Source organism: Molossus molossus, unplaced genomic scaffold, assembly GCF_014108415.1.
Source record: "Molossus molossus isolate mMolMol1 unplaced genomic scaffold, mMolMol1.p scaffold_m16_p_7, whole genome shotgun sequence".
NCBI lineage: Eukaryota > Metazoa > Chordata > Mammalia > Chiroptera > Molossidae > Molossus > Molossus molossus.
Genome location: NW_023425401.1, coordinates 51,687,734 through 51,710,729, shown reverse-complemented (window position 1 = coordinate 51,710,729; position 22,996 = coordinate 51,687,734). Strand labels below are relative to the sequence as shown.

Sequence of the window (22,996 nt, the reverse complement as noted above, 5' to 3'; positions counted from 1 at the left end):
TGTGTTTTTATCCACCGTTCATTGTTCATCACTCTTACTTTGTGGAGATGGTAATATCTTCTGCTTAATGATGTTATAAAAGATACAGTTCTTTCTATCTCTTCTGTCTGCCATTCTTGGTGTTGGCATTATCCTTAGGTTGATAGCATAATGGCTGGAAAGTTTGGTGAATCACATGAAGACAAGGAAATGTAAAGGGATAAAAGATTGTCATTTATCATATCCCTTTCTCAAGAACAAGAAAACTTTTCGCAAAACCCTCCCTCACATCGCATTGGCTAGAAACACATCAATTCAAATCCTTAAAATCAAAAGAGGGATTAGGTAATTACAATTTGCTTACATCAATCAATTACCTGAGGTGGAAGAAATGTTCAGAAAATCAATCACATTGATTACTACACTTAGTGAGAAGGAATAGAAGACAAGCTTTCTGAAAAATATAATTTACTAATTTTTTTCTCATTAACGTAGGTTACCTGAGGCAAACGTAAAAGTTGTCTCAATCAAAACGAAATACATGTATTTTCTATTTGAAGAGAATTATCAGATTAGTTAATTCAATAAGGAAATTATCTGTAAGGATTTATTTTTCTTTCAGAAGATAATCTTGGAAAGTATTCGGTGCAAGTAAAAATCCTTATAATAATTTATTTTTTCCACCATGCATGGTAGAAATTGAAAAATCTGCTAATCTTTACAATTACTTTTCTTACTTATGTAAGAGTTTATTTGCTTCAATAAAAGTTCTCTGTTATTTTTTTGTAATCTGAGCTTTATGAAATCTTGTCTGCTGCAGATCTCTTCAAATTTTCTGATATCCTGTACGTTTTCTCCCTTCAAATTATCACTGTTGTTGGAAGTGACATTGTTGGGAGGGAGTAGATTGCAATTTGACTTAAGGATTTAAAGACTCTACCATTATTCTAGTACTACTGTTCAGCATTATACACTAAATAGTAAATATATTGAGAATATATTTTTAAAACTTACATAAGTAAATATGACCTTAGAATTATTGACTATATTTTCTAGCAAAATTATATCTAAAATATTGATTTGGATTTGTCAGTCTCTGATATTGGAATCAATTATATGCATTTGTAGAATTAAAATAGAATTATTTTTTTAGTGACAACTCAATAATTTGTTTTCTTTCATTGTGCTTTAGTTAGGGTTTTTTTAATTTTTATTTTTTTCATTAAAAAGTTATTTGAGTATTTATTGTTGGTACTAAGAACATTATAATAGAAGATAAAACTCAGGTCTTGTCATTGCTCATGCCCTAGTTAGGGACACAAGGCAAAACACAGTTAAATGAGTTAGAAGACAGAAAATCTTTAGATATCTAAAATAATGAGACATGTAGATCACATATTATAGGAAGTCAGGGCCAGGGGGTAGGGAGTGGGGGTGTTACAAGTTGTGCATGATACTTAAATGAGTTTGAAATTAATTCTTTGTTAACTGATTAACTAAAAATAGCTTGCATTTGGATTTGGAACTTAAAGTTTATTGTTTTCTTGTTCAGTTAGAATGGGGAAAAATGTGTCTGAGAAATGGAGTAGAAGAGAGTTATTTCTTCTCCATGTGTATATGTCTCATAGTTTAAGTCAATGATTTTCAACCTTTTTCATCTAATGGCACATATAAACTAAGTACTAAAATTCAGTTGTTTATTATTACTCCAAAAATGTTGCCAATCTCACAAAAATAAGTAAATTTGATTCATTCATACTAGATAGCTATTGTTGTGTTAGCTGTTGTAATTTTTATTTTTTTTTAATTTTTTTTATTTGACAGTCTAAGGGAAAATAAGTCAGTGTCCCTGACTAGTCAGGTATTGCATGTTTTAAAAATTCTTTCAGCACACCAATTGAAATTTGATGGTTTAAGTTAACAAAACTAGATTTCCCTGCCCTCACTTTTAATACTCTACTTCATCTCCAGGATCAGTGGGAGGATATATAAAACACATTTTAATAGTCTTTGAAAAAGGTTTAATGGTAGATGGACATTTACATCCGTTTATTATTTATTTATAAGTGATGCATTAGAAACCTGGTCAGGGCAGACATCATAATAATGAAAGTGTTTGACATTTGCACAATATGGTTTAAGGACCTATGATTTCTAAACAAATGATTTTAAACTACATGCCATCTGTCACTGTGACTACAAGTGGACACTCTCCACTTCAGCCAGCCTTAAGCAGTCCTAGCAATAATTCATATAAAATTCAAGGCCCTCTACATGTAAACTTCAGGAGTAATATATACAGGCTGAAAATCTCTTCCTCTGTTTTTAATGGAGCCATGGTTGACAGTAAAAAAAAAAAAAAATGTCTATTATTCTCTGTTTGGTTATGTTACTTAGTTGAGCTTCTGAGTTAATAAATTGTTGGGATCTTTCCATTTGAAAATGTTACTCATTTTGGAACAAGTTCAAACCATGCATGGGTGGAATGAACCTCCAAACTAGGATGTAAGCAAACAGGTCACAAAGGGAATGATTTATTAAACTAAGCACTACTTTTGTATCTGTTTTATTCAAACATTTGTTTCTTGATTTTCTTTTTTTTTCTTCAAGTGGGCTATAGAGGCAGATGAGTAGACCAATGAGAAATAAACTTACTCTGAGACTACAATTATTATTTATTTCACCTACTAATCTAATAGCAACCGGTATGTCAACTCAGAGAGACTAATAATAAACAACTGTATTTTACTTCCCACAATCCCTTTTAATTCTTTTCCTGGGGCTGTTCAGTAACTTCAGCAGGCCTGTTTCATATATATATATATATATATAATTGATTTTAGAACGAGATGAAGCAAGAGAGAGAGAGAGAGAAAACGAAATATCAATCCGTTGCCTCCCATATGCACCCCAACCGGGGATTGAACCACAACTTGAGTATGTGCTTTGACTGGGAATCGAACCAATGACCTTTCGGTGCATGAAATGACACTCAACCAACTGGGCCACACCTGTCAGAGCAGCCATCTGGCTTTTCAGGCCACTGTTAGGTATTACTGACAGTTGTTATCCAGCAACTAAAAGGTTCAGTCTAATGTAGTAAAACTCCCAACCTCATTTAAAATTGAACCTCCTCTCCCTCTCCCTCTCCCTGCTTGAGCGTGCCAGGTGAGGGAACGCCCAGCGTAGGGAAATGTTCAGAGGCTTCTTCCAGTCCTCCTAGTGCTCCTCCTTTTCCAGAATCTTGTTAACCACAGTGTCTGACTCATCTAGAGTCAAACTGGGACAAGAAAAGGGCAGAAGGTTCAGAGAAGTGTCTACTCTATTGTCATTGATCCAGGGACCTCTCAACTTTCTGGCCTCGTCAGATGTTTAAGGGTGGCTCCCTTCACAGGCACTTCTGTGAGTTTTTGGAATTTTCACTTTCTAGAGTTCTTTTCCTTGCTGTTCTCTGGATTAGGATGACTTTATTTGTCCTCTGATTGGTATGTTCTCATTCTTTATCCTGTAATAGATGGCAATTCTTCAGGTGTTAACTTCTAAAGTCTTTTCTCAACACTCTTGAGCGGGACCAAAGGTGATCTCATGCCATCCAATTACTGAGTGACATGGCTCACATCTGCTCCATAGAAAGTGTCACATGCATTTTCCTGGATACACCTGAAAGTTTAGGCTGATACTAGTACAGCCATTGAGCCTATTCTTTGATTTCATTGCAGCTTGTCAGTCTTTCTCTCACCCTGTAGACACTAGTCCACGATGTTCCATGAACTTCATGTTCAACAGCAAGTGCTTCATAAGGTCCCTCCAAAGCCCCTTCCCTGTCACCAATCTTCACCTTAGGGGTAGTAGGACACATGCTATATTTGTCTCAGACGAAGTATTCTTCTCAAGTGTCTCACTATTTTATGGTTTAAACTTGGGTGAAAACATCAAAATGATTCTTGGCCATCTACTTTGAAAATATGTGCATCTTGAGCTTGCCTTTCATTTTGAGTTTTTTCTCAGCAAAAACTTCTCCTTTAACATCTTGCTATACTACTAAGCCATAAAATGAGCACTCAAAAGAACGTTTGCTCTACCTCCAGATGTAATGCGTGAGCTCATTGTATATCATTCCTGAAGTATACACACTGGAATCAGAGGAGTAACCAAATGGAAAATGTTAATATTCTTATTTATATTATTTACCTTTTAGATATTAATAGCCTCAATCAAAACATTTGCTGTTTTACATCTTGTTTCCCATGCTTTTCAATAATAATTTTGTTGGGTTTCTACAAAGCTAAGCTATAACCAAATGTCTACATAAAAAAATGTAGGACATGTATTGAACCATTTTTAAATAATCTTCAAAATTAATCTTTAAATAGTTTATTGTCATTTTGAGATAATACTTAGTCCTTTTTATTCCTTTATTTTATTAATTTACATTTTTTTCTCTTGAAACTGTAAACATTAAATATTGCACATAAAATGTTCAAAGAATTGCTATGTTAGCTAAGCAAAAGTGAAGATCTTTAAGTAGGCCCCACCCAACAAAAACATTCTAGCTAAACTTATGGTACTGAAGGCAAAAACAGTATAATATTTAAACATTTTCTGCTTAAAGTAATCTACAATTGTTTTTAATGTAAAAAATTGTAAAACGTTTCTGGGGTGTAGGGGAAGAAGTTTTCCTACTGGTTTTGAAATGAAAAAACAATGTACTGAAGCAATATGTACATTATACAGTCTACTTAACTTCATATTTTTGTGGAATAACATGAGACAATTTCATTTCATCTTGCTAAAATTTAGGTCCTCACATTTACTTAAGAACTTTACTCTGCTGGTTATTTAACCAAAAAATAATCAGAATTATTTAAAAGAAAACAATGGATAAACTTGAAGATGAAATGTTTACACTAGAATTTACACACTTTAAGAGGACTGATATTTTTTATTTAGCAGAATGTTAAAAAAGTAATTCTATATTTAGAAATGTTTTTTCTTCCACCTAGCAATCATAATGTTATTATTATATTATGTTTCTTCTAATTGAACATGAAATCTAGGTATATAATTATAAAAATTAGTCAGATTACTTGAAATTCATTAAATTATGCCCTATTTTAAGGCATTTTTATTAGGAAAATAACTAAGCTAGACGAGTTTATAACTTTGAATGTAATAATTTTCAGTGGAATATTTAAACACCCATCTTTGTGTAGCATGAAAAGGACTTTGTTATTTTCCCTTCCTTAAGGAAGTCTAAAACAAGAGGGTTTTCATACACGAGAATCCTGTACTTGCTTGCTTTATATTGAGTAGAAGCAGAAATGCTTTTATAAATCAGAATGACCTTCTGACTCGAGTTCATTAACTCACTTCATGGTTGAATAAGACATTCCCATCCAGTGCTTTACCCTATAAGTCTGTTATTTAGGGGGAAAGATCAGAATAAATACTTTCTTATTTAACATAAAGTTATTGTTAAAAGAAAATTGCCATCCTCTTTATTCTTAATACATGAAATTAAGAAAATATAAACACTTGGAAACCATGTGGACATCCCAATAAATTAACTTTTGCTATAAGGCACCCTGCTTAGTTTCATGGTGATTAATCTGTTCCTACTGCCTGCGGAGCACATACTCTTCGGCAGTCACAGAGGTGAACAATCGCCTCGTTCATGGATGTGCTGCTCCCCAGCTCGGGTGCCGATGTGCAGGTCCCATCTGGTCACTGTAACAGACCGTCAGGATGTTGTCAGACTGCTCACATGTCTGCCAGGACTCTGACAAGAACTCTGTCTCCAATTTCAGGGAAACTGTGCAGATCACTTTGCAGTAATTAATGAATGTTTATTATGCATGTGATACGGTGCCAGGTGCTAAGGATGGTAGGAAGAAGCGATGTCCCTTGCCACTCAAGAGCAGTGGCCACTGGACTTCAGTGAGTCATATACTCCAAGATAATGGAGACTGTGGCCTATATTCTTAACAAAATTTTGAACTCTATTCACAAACATAATTGCACCACATACTCAAAATTACCAATCCATTTGTGGATTCTTTAAAATTTCTTTTCATTTGTATGATACAATAGCATTTCTTTCACTTTCTCACAATGCATGTTATAGAACCCCTGCTATGTTCCTAGCACTCTTTTAAATGCTGGGAATATAGTGGAGACTAAAACCATATAGACCTCTGTTCTCATGGTGCCTCTAAATTGCTGGGGAAGGGGAGGTTGATGGAGAAGAGAAAAGAAAACAAATAAGAAAATATGACTTATTGTTAAGTGTTCTTTAAAAAATGTAACATTCTTGGGAAACTATGTTAGATTGGTCTTCAGAGAAGGCCTTTCTGGGTAGGCGATACTAATGGGGACACCTATAGGAAGGGACCATTTGGAGATCAGATGTATTCCAGGGAGAGTAAGTTCATTCTGAGAATAACACTGAGATAGTATTTGAATGCGCAGCATTCACTGCTAACCAGCAGTACAGTAGGAACTCGAACTCACATCCTTGAATTCCATTGCATTTTATTAATCTTTATGTCTAGGAACAGATCCCGAACTGAATTTACTTGCAAAAAGAAAGTGGCAGATAGATACGATAAACACAAGCATATTAGAATTCCAGGATGGTTGGGGGAAGAAACCCAAATGTAAAGGAAATGTGGAGCTGAGTCCTGAAAAAGGAAGGGAGAGACTGTTCTCACCCAAGGCTTCATGAAGAAAGTTACTTGGGCAGATTAGACCCCAAACTGGAGAACTGGAACTTCCCATCTGTAAAAATTTCTACCGCAGCCAGTTTTAGTTATGCAAGCCTTTCCTTCAGTGTTCCCCTCCTTATTTCTCAGTTGTCATTCCCAGAGCTCAACTCTGTTACCTCTCTGTCCTGGGATCCTAGAGTAGTCATTGCACCCTTGGTTGTTCAAATGCGTGTCCCATACAGCGTCTAAAGCAGCATTTTCCCATTTCTTTGTAATCATTCAGAAAGTTGAATCCTGCTCTTTGATAGAGATGGCCACTTGCATTTTCATGATTCAGATTTTTGTGTGTGTGTTTAATTAGGTTTTTATGAACAAACTGTAACTTCCTCTTTTGCATTCTATTCAGTTGTTTTGACTCCTCTGAGTTAGGCCAAAGGAAATTCGACTTAACTCGCACTTGGTAACTTGAGTCAATTAAATTGCTTCTCCAAAGATGAAACAAAGACCAGATATAATTAGAATTTCCTTAGGGTGTTGTTAGAAGGCCTTATCACTGTATGAATGTTTCTGTAACTTGCCTTATATTTAATTAAATAATTAAACATAAATTGCCTGACATTTTCACTTTATCAAATGATAAATGTTCATGAATTGTAATAATTATGAATGAAACAATAATTGCTAGGGAGATTGCAGCATTTTACTTGTGAGTTCCTCCTGCCTATTTGTATTCAACATGAAGTAGAATTCTTCAAAAAACAAAAGAGAAACCATTTTGGATTTAGGATACATATAAGCAAATAAAATCAATATAACTAGATCAAAGGTTGTATTTTAAAATATGCAACCCACACTACATTTTCATTAGAAAATTAATATTAAATCTCTTGCAAAAATGTGTTTAAAATATAACTTTATATTAAATAAACATGTGTAAAGTGACTGAAGTCACTATTCATTTTATTAGAATGATATTTCTTATACTGGTAAATCTATATTCTGTACCTCTAAAAGAAAAAAGATATACCTATTTATTTTTGCTTGCATTCTTTTTAAAAAATATGGAATGTTTCATGAATTTGTGTGCCATCTGTGTCCAGGGGCAATGTTAATCTATGTATGGTTCCAATTTCAGTGTATGGGCTGCTGAAGAGAACACTACATATATATTTTTTGAAGTTTCTATCTGACTCTTCCAAGTGGAAATGCACAAATTATTTTTGGAAATAATTTGTCAATTGTGAAATATGAGAACAAACATATCAACGTGGTGAAGTCAGTAAGTTATAGAATATGAGGACTAACTTAACAGACATACTTATTTTAAAACATTCACACCATACATTACCTCTTCCAAGTGGAGAAGTCTTATAAATTTATTTACTCCTGTTTCCCACAGTAGTTTTCTGTTATCAAATTGATCTATAAGAGTAGCACTAAAATTAAAACCAATTTGCAACCCCTTAGTTATTTAGTTGTGGTAAAATGAGTGGTTACACCCTGGATAATTACATTGAGAAGGATTCTTGGGCTCATCCAGACCCACGGAGATCTGTTTGATTTCTGATGTCTGTCCTGTGTGTGGGTGGAGAGAGCAGGAGTCAGCTTCCTACATATTTGAGATTTCTGTTATCTAAATTCCAAGGTCCCAGGGACTACTCCTCACCAAAATTGTGTGGGAATATTTCAGGACAAATAAAATACAGCATTCGTGCGAGTGGCATCTCTGCTTCTCATATGCCTTTCTTTGATAAGTGAAAGAGAAACATTACTGTGTAACTTTCCAAGGGAGTGACACAGCTGCATCAGCTTTTAGATACTACCACTGCGCAAAACTTGCAGCAACTTTTAGAAAGAGGAGTGTGTCTTTGTTTTGTCCTGCTTAATTAAACTTTTAATGTGGCATGATATTGCTTATACAAGACGAAAATATGTAGGTCATTTTACTGCTGATGAATCAGAAAGCAATGAGAATATTCATAATCATTGCCTCAAAACTGTTGATGTTATTTAACGTTCAAGAGAGATTCTTAAAGATTTTGTGAACATTGTATTTTTAAGTGTGAGGTGTGAGGTGATCTCGAAGTGTACTGACTAGGCTACAGAAAATATCTCAGGCTGTTAGGTACTTGTTGAATGTTTATATTAACTATGTTGATGTTTATATTAACTATGCTGAAACTTGAAGCTATATATAAAATATTTTATACCCAATCAGAATTAACATCTCCATATCTTCCTCTATGAATTCCTCTATTCATCTATTCTGTTTTTCTCCCTCTATAACCATGTACACACACACACACACACACACACACACACACACACACACAATTTGACTAAAAAAATATCAAAGTGGTGGGATGCTTTTATATAGATATAGAGATATATATCACATAATCACTTTAAAAGATTATTGACAAACAAAAATGTTACTTGAACATATTTCTGCAAACCCCATGTAAACACAAATGTGGTTTATTTACTTTCTTCTGTTTTAGATTGAACTAAGAAAAATCTGTTTCTTTAAATTCTTTGCCAAAAAGAAATCAAAAGGACTATTCTTTTAAAAAAAAAAACAAAAAAACAAAAAAACACCTTTATTCTAATGACTAGGTGGCAAATAAAAGAAAATCCCAACATAAATCATAATTAAAATGATATCTTTTAAATATTGGCACAACTATAATGGTTTTTCTTTTTAAGTAAGCGTTTAGAGTCTGGAAGACAATCAGTTATCTCCCAGGTAGTTGTTATTAAGGTAATTTTATTTGTGATTTCTAGATCTTGACAACACTGTGTCAAAATAGGCCAATATATAATCCCTTCTAATCTTTATTTTTAAGGCTTGAGTGTTACATTAAGAAGTAAAATTATCTTTGTGATACTATCTTAAAATTCTTGTGCAATAATAATAATGTTCCAAGGATAATTTATATTTTTAACAGGTGCTAGACTTTATGGGATTAAGGGTAAATGATGAAAAATGAAATAACGTTTTAGGGAAAAAAGTCTGCTTCATAAACAGAAAATAGACGATTTTATAAAAATTGGCTTATGGAGTCCAACAAATCCCCAGTCTGTGTATCTTTATATAACATTTATCTTCTGTTCAAATCCCAAGTCTCTGAAGCTTGTCATTTTAGATTTACTGCTTCATTGACTAGGATGACATATTCAGTTTATAATTACATGACTTATAATTAATACATGAAAATGTACAAAACCATTCAAACATCTTTTAGATATTTTTATTCCTTTGTAAAGAGAAAAAAGAATCTAAAATCACTATTTTAATGTAAATTTGTAAGACAAAATTAGAGTTGAAGTTATTCAACTAAACTATTACATTTGTGTTGAAAATATTAAGAGCAAGCAATTTAAAACATTGGCTCCGGTGGCAGGACCGGTAAGAGGCTCTTGCTGCCTGCTCTGTGTTCTTTGGTGCTCCCAGATTATAGTGGCTCCATCCTCCATACCTCTCCTCATTTTGTGTCTCTGGTGGAAATGCAGTTCCTCCATCGATTTACAGAGCTGTCTTCCTTTCTCACATCTTAGCCCCTCAGTGCCACGCCTTTCTGGGCATGTCCTTCACAATCATATGCCTAATGAACAAATGATTAATGATCAGTAACTACTCTATGGTACCTTTGGAGCTTCCATTTAGATTGCAAAAATGAGACAAGGATTGCTTCCACATTATGTCAATTTTAAAATAACTCCCTCCCTTTTGAAGCCCCCATAAATATATTTCAAATAAACTTTAGAAACATAATTTATCACATAACTTACTTTAACTCAATCACCCAGTATACTGGTGTAAGGTAAACAATAAAGTCCTGTGATAACCTTTCTCTTCTTTAATTCTCTTTTACTAAATATGAAAGAGTTCTGTATTTTTTATTCTTTTTTTCTATAGCATTAATACCAATCAGATATTCAGGTTTGACCAAATCTATAAATGTTGTAAACTTATTTCTGAAATGTGACTAAATCTGACCATCTTATAAAATAAAAAAGAACAGGATCTAACATATCTAGAGTAGAGCCCCCCCCCCCAAAAAAAAATGAGCTAAATATTAAACCAATTGAAAGGTTACAGACATGCATTCTGTGTACGATTTATTTTCAGTTCAATATCACAAAGCTGTCTTTTGTAAAATCACTATAATACTCAAGAGTCAAGAATATAGAGTTGCAGTTTTGCACGATGAAAGAATTCTGCAGATTGATTGCACAAAGTGAATAAATATACTTAATACTGAACTGTATGCTCACAATGACTAAGATGGCAAGTTTTGTTATGTATATTTCATCACAATTAAAATATTTTTTTAAAGAATTAGCAAGAAAAGAGTGAGAGGATACCTTGAGTTCATAAGATCAAATATGAAGCAAAAATTTCATAAATTTAAGATACCATTTTTAAATGAGAGGAAAAGAATACTTAGTTCAGTACTTTTCCTATTAGTGAATAAAAATATGGCAAACAATAGAAAAAAACAACTTGAAGAAACTTTCAAATTTCCTGCCAGCTAGTGTTTTATTTTTATTATTCATTCATTTGGGACTTCATAATTCTAGATTGATGACTGACTATTGTCAACTGGCCCATGCATGGGTGGTCCATTTTGGTTTATTTACTTATTAAGTTAGTTGTTTTAAATTATTAACACCTGAAAATACGTCATTCAGAACAAAAGCTAAGATCTGGCAAATAACTTGTTTCTTACCATCAGTTTTTCTCTTTTTCAGTCTTGGGAAACCGTCTTTCTGAATCCTGTCTTCATTATTCTGATGCTTTTCTTTTACATATTCATTGCGTCTATATATACATACACTTAAAAAGTGTCTAATTTATTTTAGTTGTTTTTAACTTTAGTCTAAAGGATATATGTATGTGTGTATGTGTGTGTATATATATATATAAACATAAAAATAACATAAAAATAAATTGCTAAGATCCAACCTATTGCTTTTCATTCATGTTTTGCTGCTGGCCTCTATTTAAAATTCTGTGAAAGTATAATTTCAGTGATTTAAACCATGCCTGAATAAATGGTTTCTTTAGGTCCTTATTGTGAACCATATAGAGTTTAGCTCCTCATCTGAGCTCATGTTGGCTCATTCGCCTGCCTTTGTACACCTTTGGATTGTAGGTTGTTAAAGTATACTCTACATAAACAACCTTGCTTCATTTAAAAATCTCAGTAGTTTCATTGCTATTAAGAGAGTTGGAGCGCTAGTCTCTGCTCTTCTTTGTTCAGACATAACACCCTAAAATTTCACTGAAGATAATATCATATAAACATTAGTGATTTCTAAATCATTTGTTAATTCCAGGTTTAACAAGTCTCTCTCGGTGTATTCCCTCAGGATATTTTCCTTTTCCTCACTTATTTTCTGTTAACAGCAGTGAGAAACATAATAAAAGTTTGTCAGGAACTCTTGGAACATTGTAAGCAATTCGGAGCTTGCTTTTCTTGTTTCTTCTTGCCTCTAGCTTAACAGAGGGCATTTCTTTCTTTAAGCTAATAAAGAAACGTAATTATTTGAACCTTATTTTGCAGAAACTTCCTGCCAGAATTTCTAAAGTTTGTCAAAAAACAAAAACAAACCTTTTAATAAATTTAAGGCTGTTAAAATACTGTTAAAAGCTACCAACCAAGGAGTTTGCTGCCCTTGTTCTTAATTATTTGCCCCAATAATATTTATTCTGTAGTGGTCAAGGCCCTTTTCCCTCTGAAAGTTCAGGAGACAGTTTGGGTCATATTTTGGCTCTGCATTGACCTAGCTTTGTGGCCTTTGATGTATTGTTTCATGATTGTATGAGTAAGTTTTCTGACCTGAAAATGGAGAGAGTAAGTACAGCTATCTCATAGGGTCATTGTGAGACTTCAATAAGATGAGGCCTATAAAAATACTTCAGTAAGGGACAGATGCATCTCAGCTCCCACACATTAAAATAGGGCGGTCAAACGTAGGATCACTGGTGTGAGTACATGAAACACAGATTATTCTTGTAGTGCTCGCTATTAATTATTGTATTATTTCAAACAAATGAAAATGTACTTTTGCCACACCCTGTATTGTCAACAAATTCACACTGACAGGTCTTTGACTAGAAGTGAGTGATGGCGTCTGCTTGTGACAAAGAACTGTTGGTTACCCACACCTCAATGCACCACTGAGTACACACAGAAAAATAGGGTGAAAAACAGAATCTCTTACTTAAGCAAACGCTAATGTGAAATTCTGATGACATCCCAATAAGAACTTATGGCGTCCTGGTCAGTTTGGCTCAGCAGTTAGAGCATCAGCTTGCAGTCTGGAGAGACCCGGGTTCGATTCCCGCTAAGGGCATGTACCTCCGTTGCAGTTTGACCCCAGCCCTGGTTGGGTCGTGCAGATGGCAGCCACTCGATGTGTCCCTTTCATGTCGATGTTTCTCTCTCTCCCTCCCACTCTATCTGAACAAAATATCAAAAAATGTCCTCGGGTGAGGAAAAAAACAACAACAACTTATGGCTTTATCAACATGACATACCTATGAATAAATGCATTTAAAATAAATAAGGGAATTAACATATAAAAGTGGATGGTTCTGTACAGTGTTTTTTCTTAGAATTTTTTTAGGGTGAGTTTGGAAAATATTTAAATCTCAAAATTCTTATGTCATATCTAACAACATGTTCTTGGCTTGATAATCACTTTAAATTATCATACTTTCTAATTAGAACTGTAGGGTGTCTTAGATATTTGATTCTAACAAACCTTGAAATGTTTTACAGATTTATTGGCCTGCTGCAAAGGAACGGGTGGAATTATGTAAATTAGCTGGGAAAGATGCCAATGTAAGTATGAGACTTTAAAAAATATCTTTATTAAACTGGTACTGATATGACAGTAAATATTTGTATTAGGTTTTATTGAATTAATGGCATTAGCATATTATATTTAAGACTACACTAACTTATTCTGTGAAAGATTATGGTATAAAATATTTGTACCTTGCCAAAAGAAATGACATTATTCTCAGATATTTAGAATTACTTAGCGTCTGTAGTGTTAATTCTGAATATTATTATTTTTCTCACACAAAAAATCAGGTACATTATAATATTCAAAAATAAGCCATCCCAAAATATTGTATTTCTAGGATTATGTGTTTTTCATTGACATGCATGCATTTTGTAAATATACACAAAGTCCTAGTTTTAGCACTACAAACATATAATTGATAATTTAATTTGGGTTATAATGAAACTTACAAAATCTAGAAAGATTCTTTCAAAACTTGACATATAAAGATATCAAGAAAGATTGGTTGAAAATGAATGACACACCATTCTGGAATAAAAACTAGAAATATTTTTGTCTGAAATTTACTAAAGCACAATGATATAAAATAACTTATAAAGGATAAATAGCGGGGTCTTAACACAAACTTATAGTTTAAGCTGCTCGAGGACCAGAGAAAAGCCTTACACAGATGTGACTAACCTAGTCATGTCTGGGGTGACCTGTCTAGATTGTTTGCATTGTCCCAGTTGCCCTGCATGCTCCCCAGAGCTGTGTTGCCGTTTTATCTCCAGCGATGACTGCAGGGTGCTGGGGCTCTGGCTGCCTCTCCTCCGAGTGCTCTGACTCAGGCCGGATGCTCTGTGTTCTGCCCTGACTTCTTGCACTATGGTGATAGGGAGAACGGGTCTTTTTTTTTTTTTTGGCAAATAAATCACTTCCTGAATATAATTCAAGATGATAAGAGGTTCTAACTTTGGGAAGAAACATGGACATCGGGGCTTCTTTTGCAACGTCCTCTAATGTTGCTTCAATAACCGAGGAATATTAAGCAGAGCAATGCCTTCATATTTTACAGCAACAAATAGTGTGTGTTATATGAAAGTATAATTAGATTGAAAAATTCTCACTTTATGACTTTGATAAAAGTAACATGACACATGATGTCGAATGAATTAAGGGGAGGGTTAGAAGACTGAGAATCTGAGACAACAAATTTGTTCACTCATTTGTTCAGTCATTTATTCAACTAATGTTTATTAAGAGCCTAAATATGTGCTTAAATATGTGTATGAAACTGATAGAGTATCTGCTGTCACGGAGCTTTCAATCCAATGAGGCATACAAATCTATTCCAATGATGCCTTTACACATAGTCACAATGCTGCAAAACAAAGTAAAATGAAACAATGTGTTGATCGTGCCTGACTTTGTACTCAATTGGGATTAAATGTGACCTTCTCAGACACATTTATGTTCGCAGAAATATATCAGGGAGTGTTAGCATCAGGTGCAGCAGGAAACAGTTTTTAGGTTTATCTGACTAGGAATGAAAGAGATTACACTGTTCTAGAATGTATTTTTCTTTCTCCCATGTCTCTAATCTCTTCACCCTGTTCCATATCCCAACTGGCACCAAGTGCTCAGGTCTGCAAACACATCAGTACTTTTTTGAACATGTGGGGAAAAAGATGCTTAACAGTTTGTGTTTCACCAGTATTGAGTGTATGATAAGGAGGCAAGTAGGAAAGGGTGTTTTAAATTTCCTTCAATAGACTAATGTCAGGTTTCCATGGAGCGGATGAGGGATAAACACTCAAGGTCAAACAGTCAGTGAAAGTTTTAATTGTCACAGTGTTCCCATTTCAGTATGTTCACCAATTCTAGTTATAGAATAACTCAGTTGCCCCTGTTATTAGGTTAAAGCAAAGGGAGATCAACTTTTCTGGAGTTGACATCCTGGAGCACTAGGCTCAGCATATGAAAACCACTCTCCCAACTCAGTTGTATTGGGAAACTACTACTAGCCTTTAACCTTTACAGCCTGCTAACCCAGCACTAGAGATTTGGGGATCTTTCCTCTCTTTACTGAAGTCTGTAAAGTATAATATTGATTCATGTAGGGATAACACAAATCTTTGTCTTCTTTTTAATTTGTCCCTTTAACACAATATCATATTTTTTAGAGTTACTAAAAATAGCTAATGCTTTTATAGCAATTACCATGTTCTGGGAAGTGTTTTTAATGCTTTATATTTATAATCTTGTTTAAGCCTTATGACTCTGCTAGTAGTATTCTAGATTTTATTATTATTTCTCATTTTCCAGATGAGAAGACTGAGACCAGAAAAATTAAGTGACTTGCCCCGTATCACATTATCTAGTAACTAGTGAAGCCAGGAACTGAATCCAGAAGTCTCGCCCCCCCCCCCCCCCCCAATCTGTGCTCTTACACAGCACTGTAACCCACACACATAAAGGTCTGCACTCTACATATAAGGTCTGAAATCTGTATAATCCCTCAAATCATTTGTCTCTTTTGTGTCACCATAACATAAGTTCTTGTTATTCAGCATGGCATAGATTTCTGCCAACAGAAAACTGAGACAAGTGTGGGGTTTTACTGACATCTTTTACAACTTTTGGCGTTGCCCTCTCTTTTCCCTTCTCTCTAGTAATTTTTACCTACTTCCCAAGAGTATGTTTAGGATTAACAAGTGTTTGGAAAGACTGTCCCTTTACACAAAGGTACTATATAACTGAAAAATAGTGAATTATTTACCATAATGAAAGTTAGCTAATTGGGGTGGGGAAGATGAGGGAAAAAAGAGAACTATTCCACTTTCTCGAACATAGGCCCCAGATTAATTCCAGGAAAGAAAGAGATGACAAGAAGCGAGTTGGTAGTACTTTGTTTCTGCTTAGAATATTTTTCAAAATAGATTCACTGAAGAAATGTCTTTAGTCCTGACTATGAAGAGGAGGGTAAACAGGTCACTCCAGGCAAAAGAATGCACAGGGTGTAGGCAGCCTGGCCTCTGTCAGCTTGACCGCGGAGGCACACAACCTGTCAATAGAGACATTACATAGACTTAAAAGATCTTGCTTCTCTGAAGTTCTATGATTACATGTTCTTTTCTTTCTTTCTTTTCTTTTTTTTTTTTAGAACATCTGAAAGTAAAACAAAGTGTTCATTGTAGGAAGTTTGCAAATTATATAGAAATCATCTGTAAATATTTCCTCCCCCATGAACATTACCCAGAGATAGCTGGTGACATTTTGATGTTTATTCTTCTATCTTATCTATTTACTATTTTTCAGAATGAAATCATTGTATACATAATCCCTTAAAACATTTTTTTTTCACTTTACAGACTGCCATAAGCATTTTCCCATGTCATTAAATTCCTTTTTGTAACATTACTTTTAATAGCTATACTGCATTCCTCTATATACTATTTCATCAATCCCCTATTGTTAGAAGTTTGGTATAAATCCAACTTTAATTATTGTAAATGATGCTGCACATGAAAAACCTCATATAAAAATCTGTGAACATCTTTGACTATTGAGTAGAATTACTGGTCAAGGATATAAAAATTTTTATACGCATTGCAAAGTAGCCCTCCAGAAAGATTCTGCCTCTTATGCTTTAACCAGCAGTGAGGCTCATGAGAGGTGTATTTCTCATACCCTTGCTAATATTGCATACAACATGTAGTTAATATTTAATATTAAAACATAAGTGAATACAAATATATTAAATGCTTGCCAACAACAATAATGTTATTTTTGTTGTTTCAGCTTGAAATTTTTTTCATTACTATTAAAACTAAATATTTTACGTAGTTGTAAAATTACAATTTTATTTTTTGGAATGGCATATCTCTGCAATTTGTAAATTTTAGTGTGTTACTATTCCTTACTGATTATTTACAGATTTTCAAGATTTGCAGATATACGTAACTATATAATATAAAGTATATTATAACTTTGTGATCCATTCACGTAAAATCCAAGTTGACCTATATGCTATAAAATTTAAAATATTTAAGTAAGCATATCTTAAAGTTTTCCTTTCGACTGTTTACTTTTGCCTTTCTACCACAATTGGATTTAACTCAATAGAGCTCTCCACTGTTAGATCTTCTGTTTTTGAGAGAAATATGATATTTGCATTTTTCTGTATTTTTACTTTGAAGTGTTAAAATATTTTAAAACCTATAAGACCTAAACAAGTATCTCTACAGACTGGATTCTCCCTGAGGTCTGCCAGACAAACCTGACGTGTAGCACAATAACAGGCAAGCGAGGATCAAAATGTTTGGTGATCACAACATTCTGAAAATTACACTAAAAATAGAAACTGACCAGATTCCTAAATCATGATGCATTTCTCTATATCACCTAAATAAAATAAAATAAACAGTTTATAAGCCACTTACCAGAAACATATATAAAGTTGTATTGGATTTAATTGGACTATATCACAATCTAGAGAATTACACGTACTTCTGTTTTGTTAATATTTTTCCAGCTATCTAGGCAGAGACTAAAATGCCAAGTGTTAATAGACTAAAACATATTTGTCTTTTCTCCAGCTACTAACTCAGTTTTATATAGTTAGTTATATACACATGTATGGATGTACATAAGAGGTAAAATATTGGAACAGACATTACTTGAGAGAATTTTAAAAAGCTGATAATTTGTTTTATTTTTTTTCTTCATCTCTCGCTTCCAAAAGGGGGGAGGGGTAGGTGGGAAGGAGAGTGAGTAAGAGGAATGGGGAAGGAAGGAGAAATGTAATACTCTTCCACAGATGAGTTGGAATTGTTTGGTCATCTGCAGCAACCCTTGCCATTGTTGCCAGTAGCCGACAAGTTACCAGCTCGCAGGGAAAGTTGGAAAAGCTGCTTCTCAAAGTTGCTTTCTTCATGCCTCACAGAATTATGCTACCAGTAATAGCCAAGCGGGTCACTAAGTGAATTAAATCAAGTTAATTATTGCTTGTGCTATTTAAATAAAACTTGGAAACTTTGTGCATAAAAAAAAACAACAACAACACAATCTTTGAGATAAAAAAAAATAAGTTACAAATTAAAGAGGAAATCATTGTAAAGTTTTGCCTCACATCACTGGTTTGGCAGTTTTGAATTAAGAGACCTAATCTTTCAGGATCTCCGGTTCCCGGGTTTCTTTCCTTCAGGCAGCCGGTGCCTGTTCACTGCCTCCAGGCCGCTCCATCCTCTGTCAGCCTCAGTACAGAAACTGAGCAGAGCTAACTTTTTTGTAAACTCTGTCCCATAATTCAGAAATGATCTATGTGTTGTTCTAATCCACTTCAGCCCAAGCTGAGAGAAGGGAGGGATTTCATAAATAAATTCTTGGTAATATCTTACCAAATCAGAAACTAGCACAATAGGTTCCTTTCCCAGACTGGCTACATTTGACTAAAGTACCCCTAAAAAGTTAAAGGATGTGAAATGTTTTTGGTGTGATTCAGAGATTTTTTCTTTATTATCCTTAAATTATCTCTCTTTCTTTAAAAGAATAGTTATTGAAATTTAAAGGGAGAAACATCAACGTGAGAGCACCACATCAATAGGCTGCCCACTGCATGCGCCCTTCCCCTGGGCATGTGCCCTTGACCACAGGAGTCTAACCAGCAACCTCCTGATGCACAATACGATTCCCAGCCCACTGAGCCACACCAGCCAGGGCTAAAATTATATCTTTTATGTGTCTAAAACTTCACTATGGGCTTTATTTGCCCTTTTAAATAGTGCTGTATCTCTCAGAGTCCTTAATCTTTCTGACTCCATAATTTATGATCTAGAAAGGTAATTGTTTTATTTCTTTTTTTACATATTTTTTTTCTCTATTGATTTTAGAGAGAGAGGAAGGGAGAGAGAGATAGAAACAATGATGAGAGAGAACATCAGCTGGCTGCCTCCTGCATGCCCCTCACTGGGGATCGGGCCCACAACCTGGGCATGTGTCCTGACTGGGAATAGAACTAGCAACCTCTTGGTGCGTGGGTCGACACTCAACCATTGAGCCACACCAGCCAGGCTTGTTTTATTTCTTTATACAAATATTTAATTCAAAAATCTTGCAAAACTTGTGTCTTATTCATCTTGGGCTACTCTAACAAAATATTGTAAAGTGGGTGGCTTAAACAACAGATGTTTATTTCTCACAGTTCTGGAGTTTGAGAAGGCCAAGATCAAGCCCGGCTGATTTGGTTCCCGGTGAAAATTCTCTTCCTGGCTTGCAGATGGCCATCTTCCTGTTGTATCTTCACATGGCAGACAGTGAGAGAGCCAAGGTCCCCAGTCTTAATCCCATCATGAGGAACCTGCCCTCATGACATCTTCTTAAACTGATTCTCTCCCAAAGGCCCAGTCTCCCAGTACCATCACACTAGGGAGTGAGGATTTCAACCTATGAATTTGGGGAGGACACAAATATTCAATCCATTATAATTACCCTTTGATTATAGGACTATTTGGTAAAACTGAGCTTTTTAAAAAATGATGAAATAACTGGCAGTGAGTCAATGTCACCTTACTCCAGCCATGTAATCCTCCTGTCACCTCCCTGGGTACGAGTCCTGCCGTGGGTCCCACCCTTGCATAAATATCTTCACAGAGGGAAAGACCAAGAAATCAAAGTGCCTTCAGTGTGCATGAGTGAGCAAAATAAGGAGAATATTGAAACCTCTTACCCTAGCAATGAAGCAATCATTACAATTTAGCTGGTGATCCATACATATTTTAACTTTTTGCCATGGTGTTTCTCATATTACTGTGCCCCCATTCTTTGTTCAAAACCATTAGTATGGCATATTTACTCTCTGGATTAGGTTTTTATTCGAGATTGCCTAACACAATGTTAAAGAACACGGAGCTAGTTTTCTACAGTGCCTTTCTACAAATAGAAAATAAGTTTCCTTCATCACACACCTTGGCATGAAGGTGAAAACGGACACAATAGGATCTTGTCAAGCAAGACTATGTGCCAGAAAATTGTCTTAATGAATATAAAATGTTCCTATTTTAGGAGTCTGCATGTAGTAAATATATGAGAGCATATACCAAACACATGAAAATACTCAGGACAATAAAGATGTCCATAGTGTGAGTTGTACATCCTTAGATATGACTTTTTATTTTTATTTTTGCAACATATTCTCTAAGCAACCACATTCAGTTATCCTTCTCCTGTTAGAGAGGCCGAATCTTCCTACCTGATAAAGAAATGTCCTATACTAGTGTGGCTGAGGGACTAATATTGTCCTTTTATGTAGTCTTAAGCAACTATGTTGCTAATAAAGAAGCCGAGAGCAGAAGACTCGGTGCTTTCACTGTGGTAAAATGTGAAGATTTTATTAACTGGGATCTACAATTCTTGAGACATAAACTTGCCAGGGTAGTTGGATGGGTACTAGGAACTCTGTCACAGTATGTAGATACAGCTGTTCTCTCTAAAACCAGAAGAGCCACTGTGATATTGATAAGGAGTACAGGGCAAATAATAAGGAATTATTAAATGTTATATTATTTCCTTTTTTTTTTTTTGGTACACGACCCTAGTGGGAACCGAACCCAGGACTATCTGGTCCGCAGGCCGACGCTCCAACCGCTGAGCCAAACCAGGGCTAAATGTTATATTATTTCATTTAAACCATGTAACAATCCTGTTCATGAAGCTGTTGCCTATCTTTTTAAAAATTTATTAAATTCTAAGAACCATCCATCCAGTTCAGTTAGGTCATTGTTGTTTTTGTTGTTGTTTTTTAATTTCTTCTAATAACTCCAATAACAACAGTGACCATAGGTCAGTGACTGACTGGTAAAAAACCCATGGCAATTCAGACAGGGAGAAACTGGACTTTATTTTTATGACTCTCAGTGGTTTTGTAGGTCTCTAACTTTCTTACTGTATACTTGCCCATTTCATGAGTAGATTCCATCTAGAATAAAAGTATGCTACAGCCCAGTGTTTACTCAGGGCTCTTTGGGTCTAGGAATCATGAATCCATGGTAAAGAAATTGTTTCAATAATCTTGTAATGATAAGAAGTCACATATGGGAGTTAAATTAAAAGTAATACATAATAGCAAAAAATGACTATAAAAAATTAAGTGACTACAAGTAACGGGGATGGAAAATAATTGTTATAAGGATAATGAGGACATAAAGAAATATTTCTAGGTTTAAGCATATGCAAAACAATTCGAAATGTAAAAATCTCTTCAAAAATTGGACTTTGTATAAAAAATATTCATGGAAAAACAGAAGAGATTCTTGGTTTAAGCAGGAATTACTCTGAGTCTTAAAGGCTCTATAATATTGAAAATAAATGGACACAAAATGGTAGGGCATTCCAGCCAATAACAATGGAATAACAGTAGAATCTATGTGTGATAGACAATGTGTGAACATCAGAATATGATGGGTTTTGTGCCTTAGGTAATTCTTAAAAGTATCGATACCTCATTAATAGTCTGTGTAGACACATTCTCTGGACGCAGTCGAGTACCACTATAGAGGTGTGCATTCTAGCACTCTGTTTAGTTCAAAACCTTTAAAACTTCAGAAAGTTTCAAAGTCACTCATTTAAGCCAGTTTTTAATTTATCTCCTTTGCTAAGTCAGGTGTTTAAACATTTCTCATAAATATTTATTTACTAACATTTATCTATAAATGTTTATTTATTTATTAATAAATGTTTATTTCTTTTTTATTTTTTCCCATATTTTTGATGATTTAGCTACTTGAAAAACAGGTGGCATGAATGATAATATTTTAAAAACTTGGATTGTGTGCTAATGCTTTTTTATTTATGCCCAATAGACAGAATGTGCAAATTTCATTCGAGTACTTCAACCCTATAACAGAACTCACATTTATGTGTGTGGAACTGGAGCATTTCACCCAATATGTGGATATATTGACCTTGGAGTCTACAAGGAGGTAATATAATAAAATTGCTTGAAAACAATTTATTGTTCATACCTTATTACTAAAGATGGAGTCATTTAGTATAAAGTTTATGTACTGTGTAAGAACACATGTTCCCAAATGCTTTATGTGTTGCCATTTTGATTATACACTTTATCTAACTAATAACATTTTTTTCTATAAAAGTTTTTCAGTGAGATGATTAAAATTAGGTGCAAATTGTTGAAAGTGCTTATTTTCTATGGGCTCTATGTATGTCTTCATTTTCTCTTTAGGTTCCTTTACAACTAGATCTGTAGTGTATGTTGCTGTTGGTAAAAAATCCATTTCCCAAAAGATCTTACAATGGAATTGTATCTTATAAGAAATTTTATTTTTCCCGGTTAACAAATTTGACCTGTTGTGTTTACAATAGTGAACACTAAGTACAGAAAACTTAATGAATTTCTAATAACTGTAGGATAGTCATATTAGCACCTGAACCCATTATTTCTGCTGGACCAAATTGACATAGTGGAAATAAAGTATGTATTCACTAGGATT

General features: G+C 34.4%; 1 protein-coding gene and 1 non-coding gene across 2 annotated transcripts in view; one reads left to right on the top strand and one right to left on the bottom strand.

Annotated features, from left to right (window-relative positions):
* Window positions 1–22,996, top strand: part of SEMA3D (semaphorin 3D) — a 155,337-nt gene that overhangs the window by 39,844 nt on the left and 92,497 nt on the right. Inside the window, exons 3-4 of the mRNA XM_036247468.1 lie at window positions 13,475–13,537; window positions 22,346–22,465. Coding sequence (XP_036103361.1) covers window positions 13,475–13,537; window positions 22,346–22,465 — 183 coding nt within the window. The remainder of the gene's footprint in view (window positions 1–13,474; window positions 13,538–22,345; window positions 22,466–22,996) is intronic.
* Window positions 7,739–7,842, bottom strand: LOC118620564. The gene has a single exon (XR_004957475.1). It is a non-coding gene; the product is annotated as a U6 spliceosomal RNA (small nuclear RNA).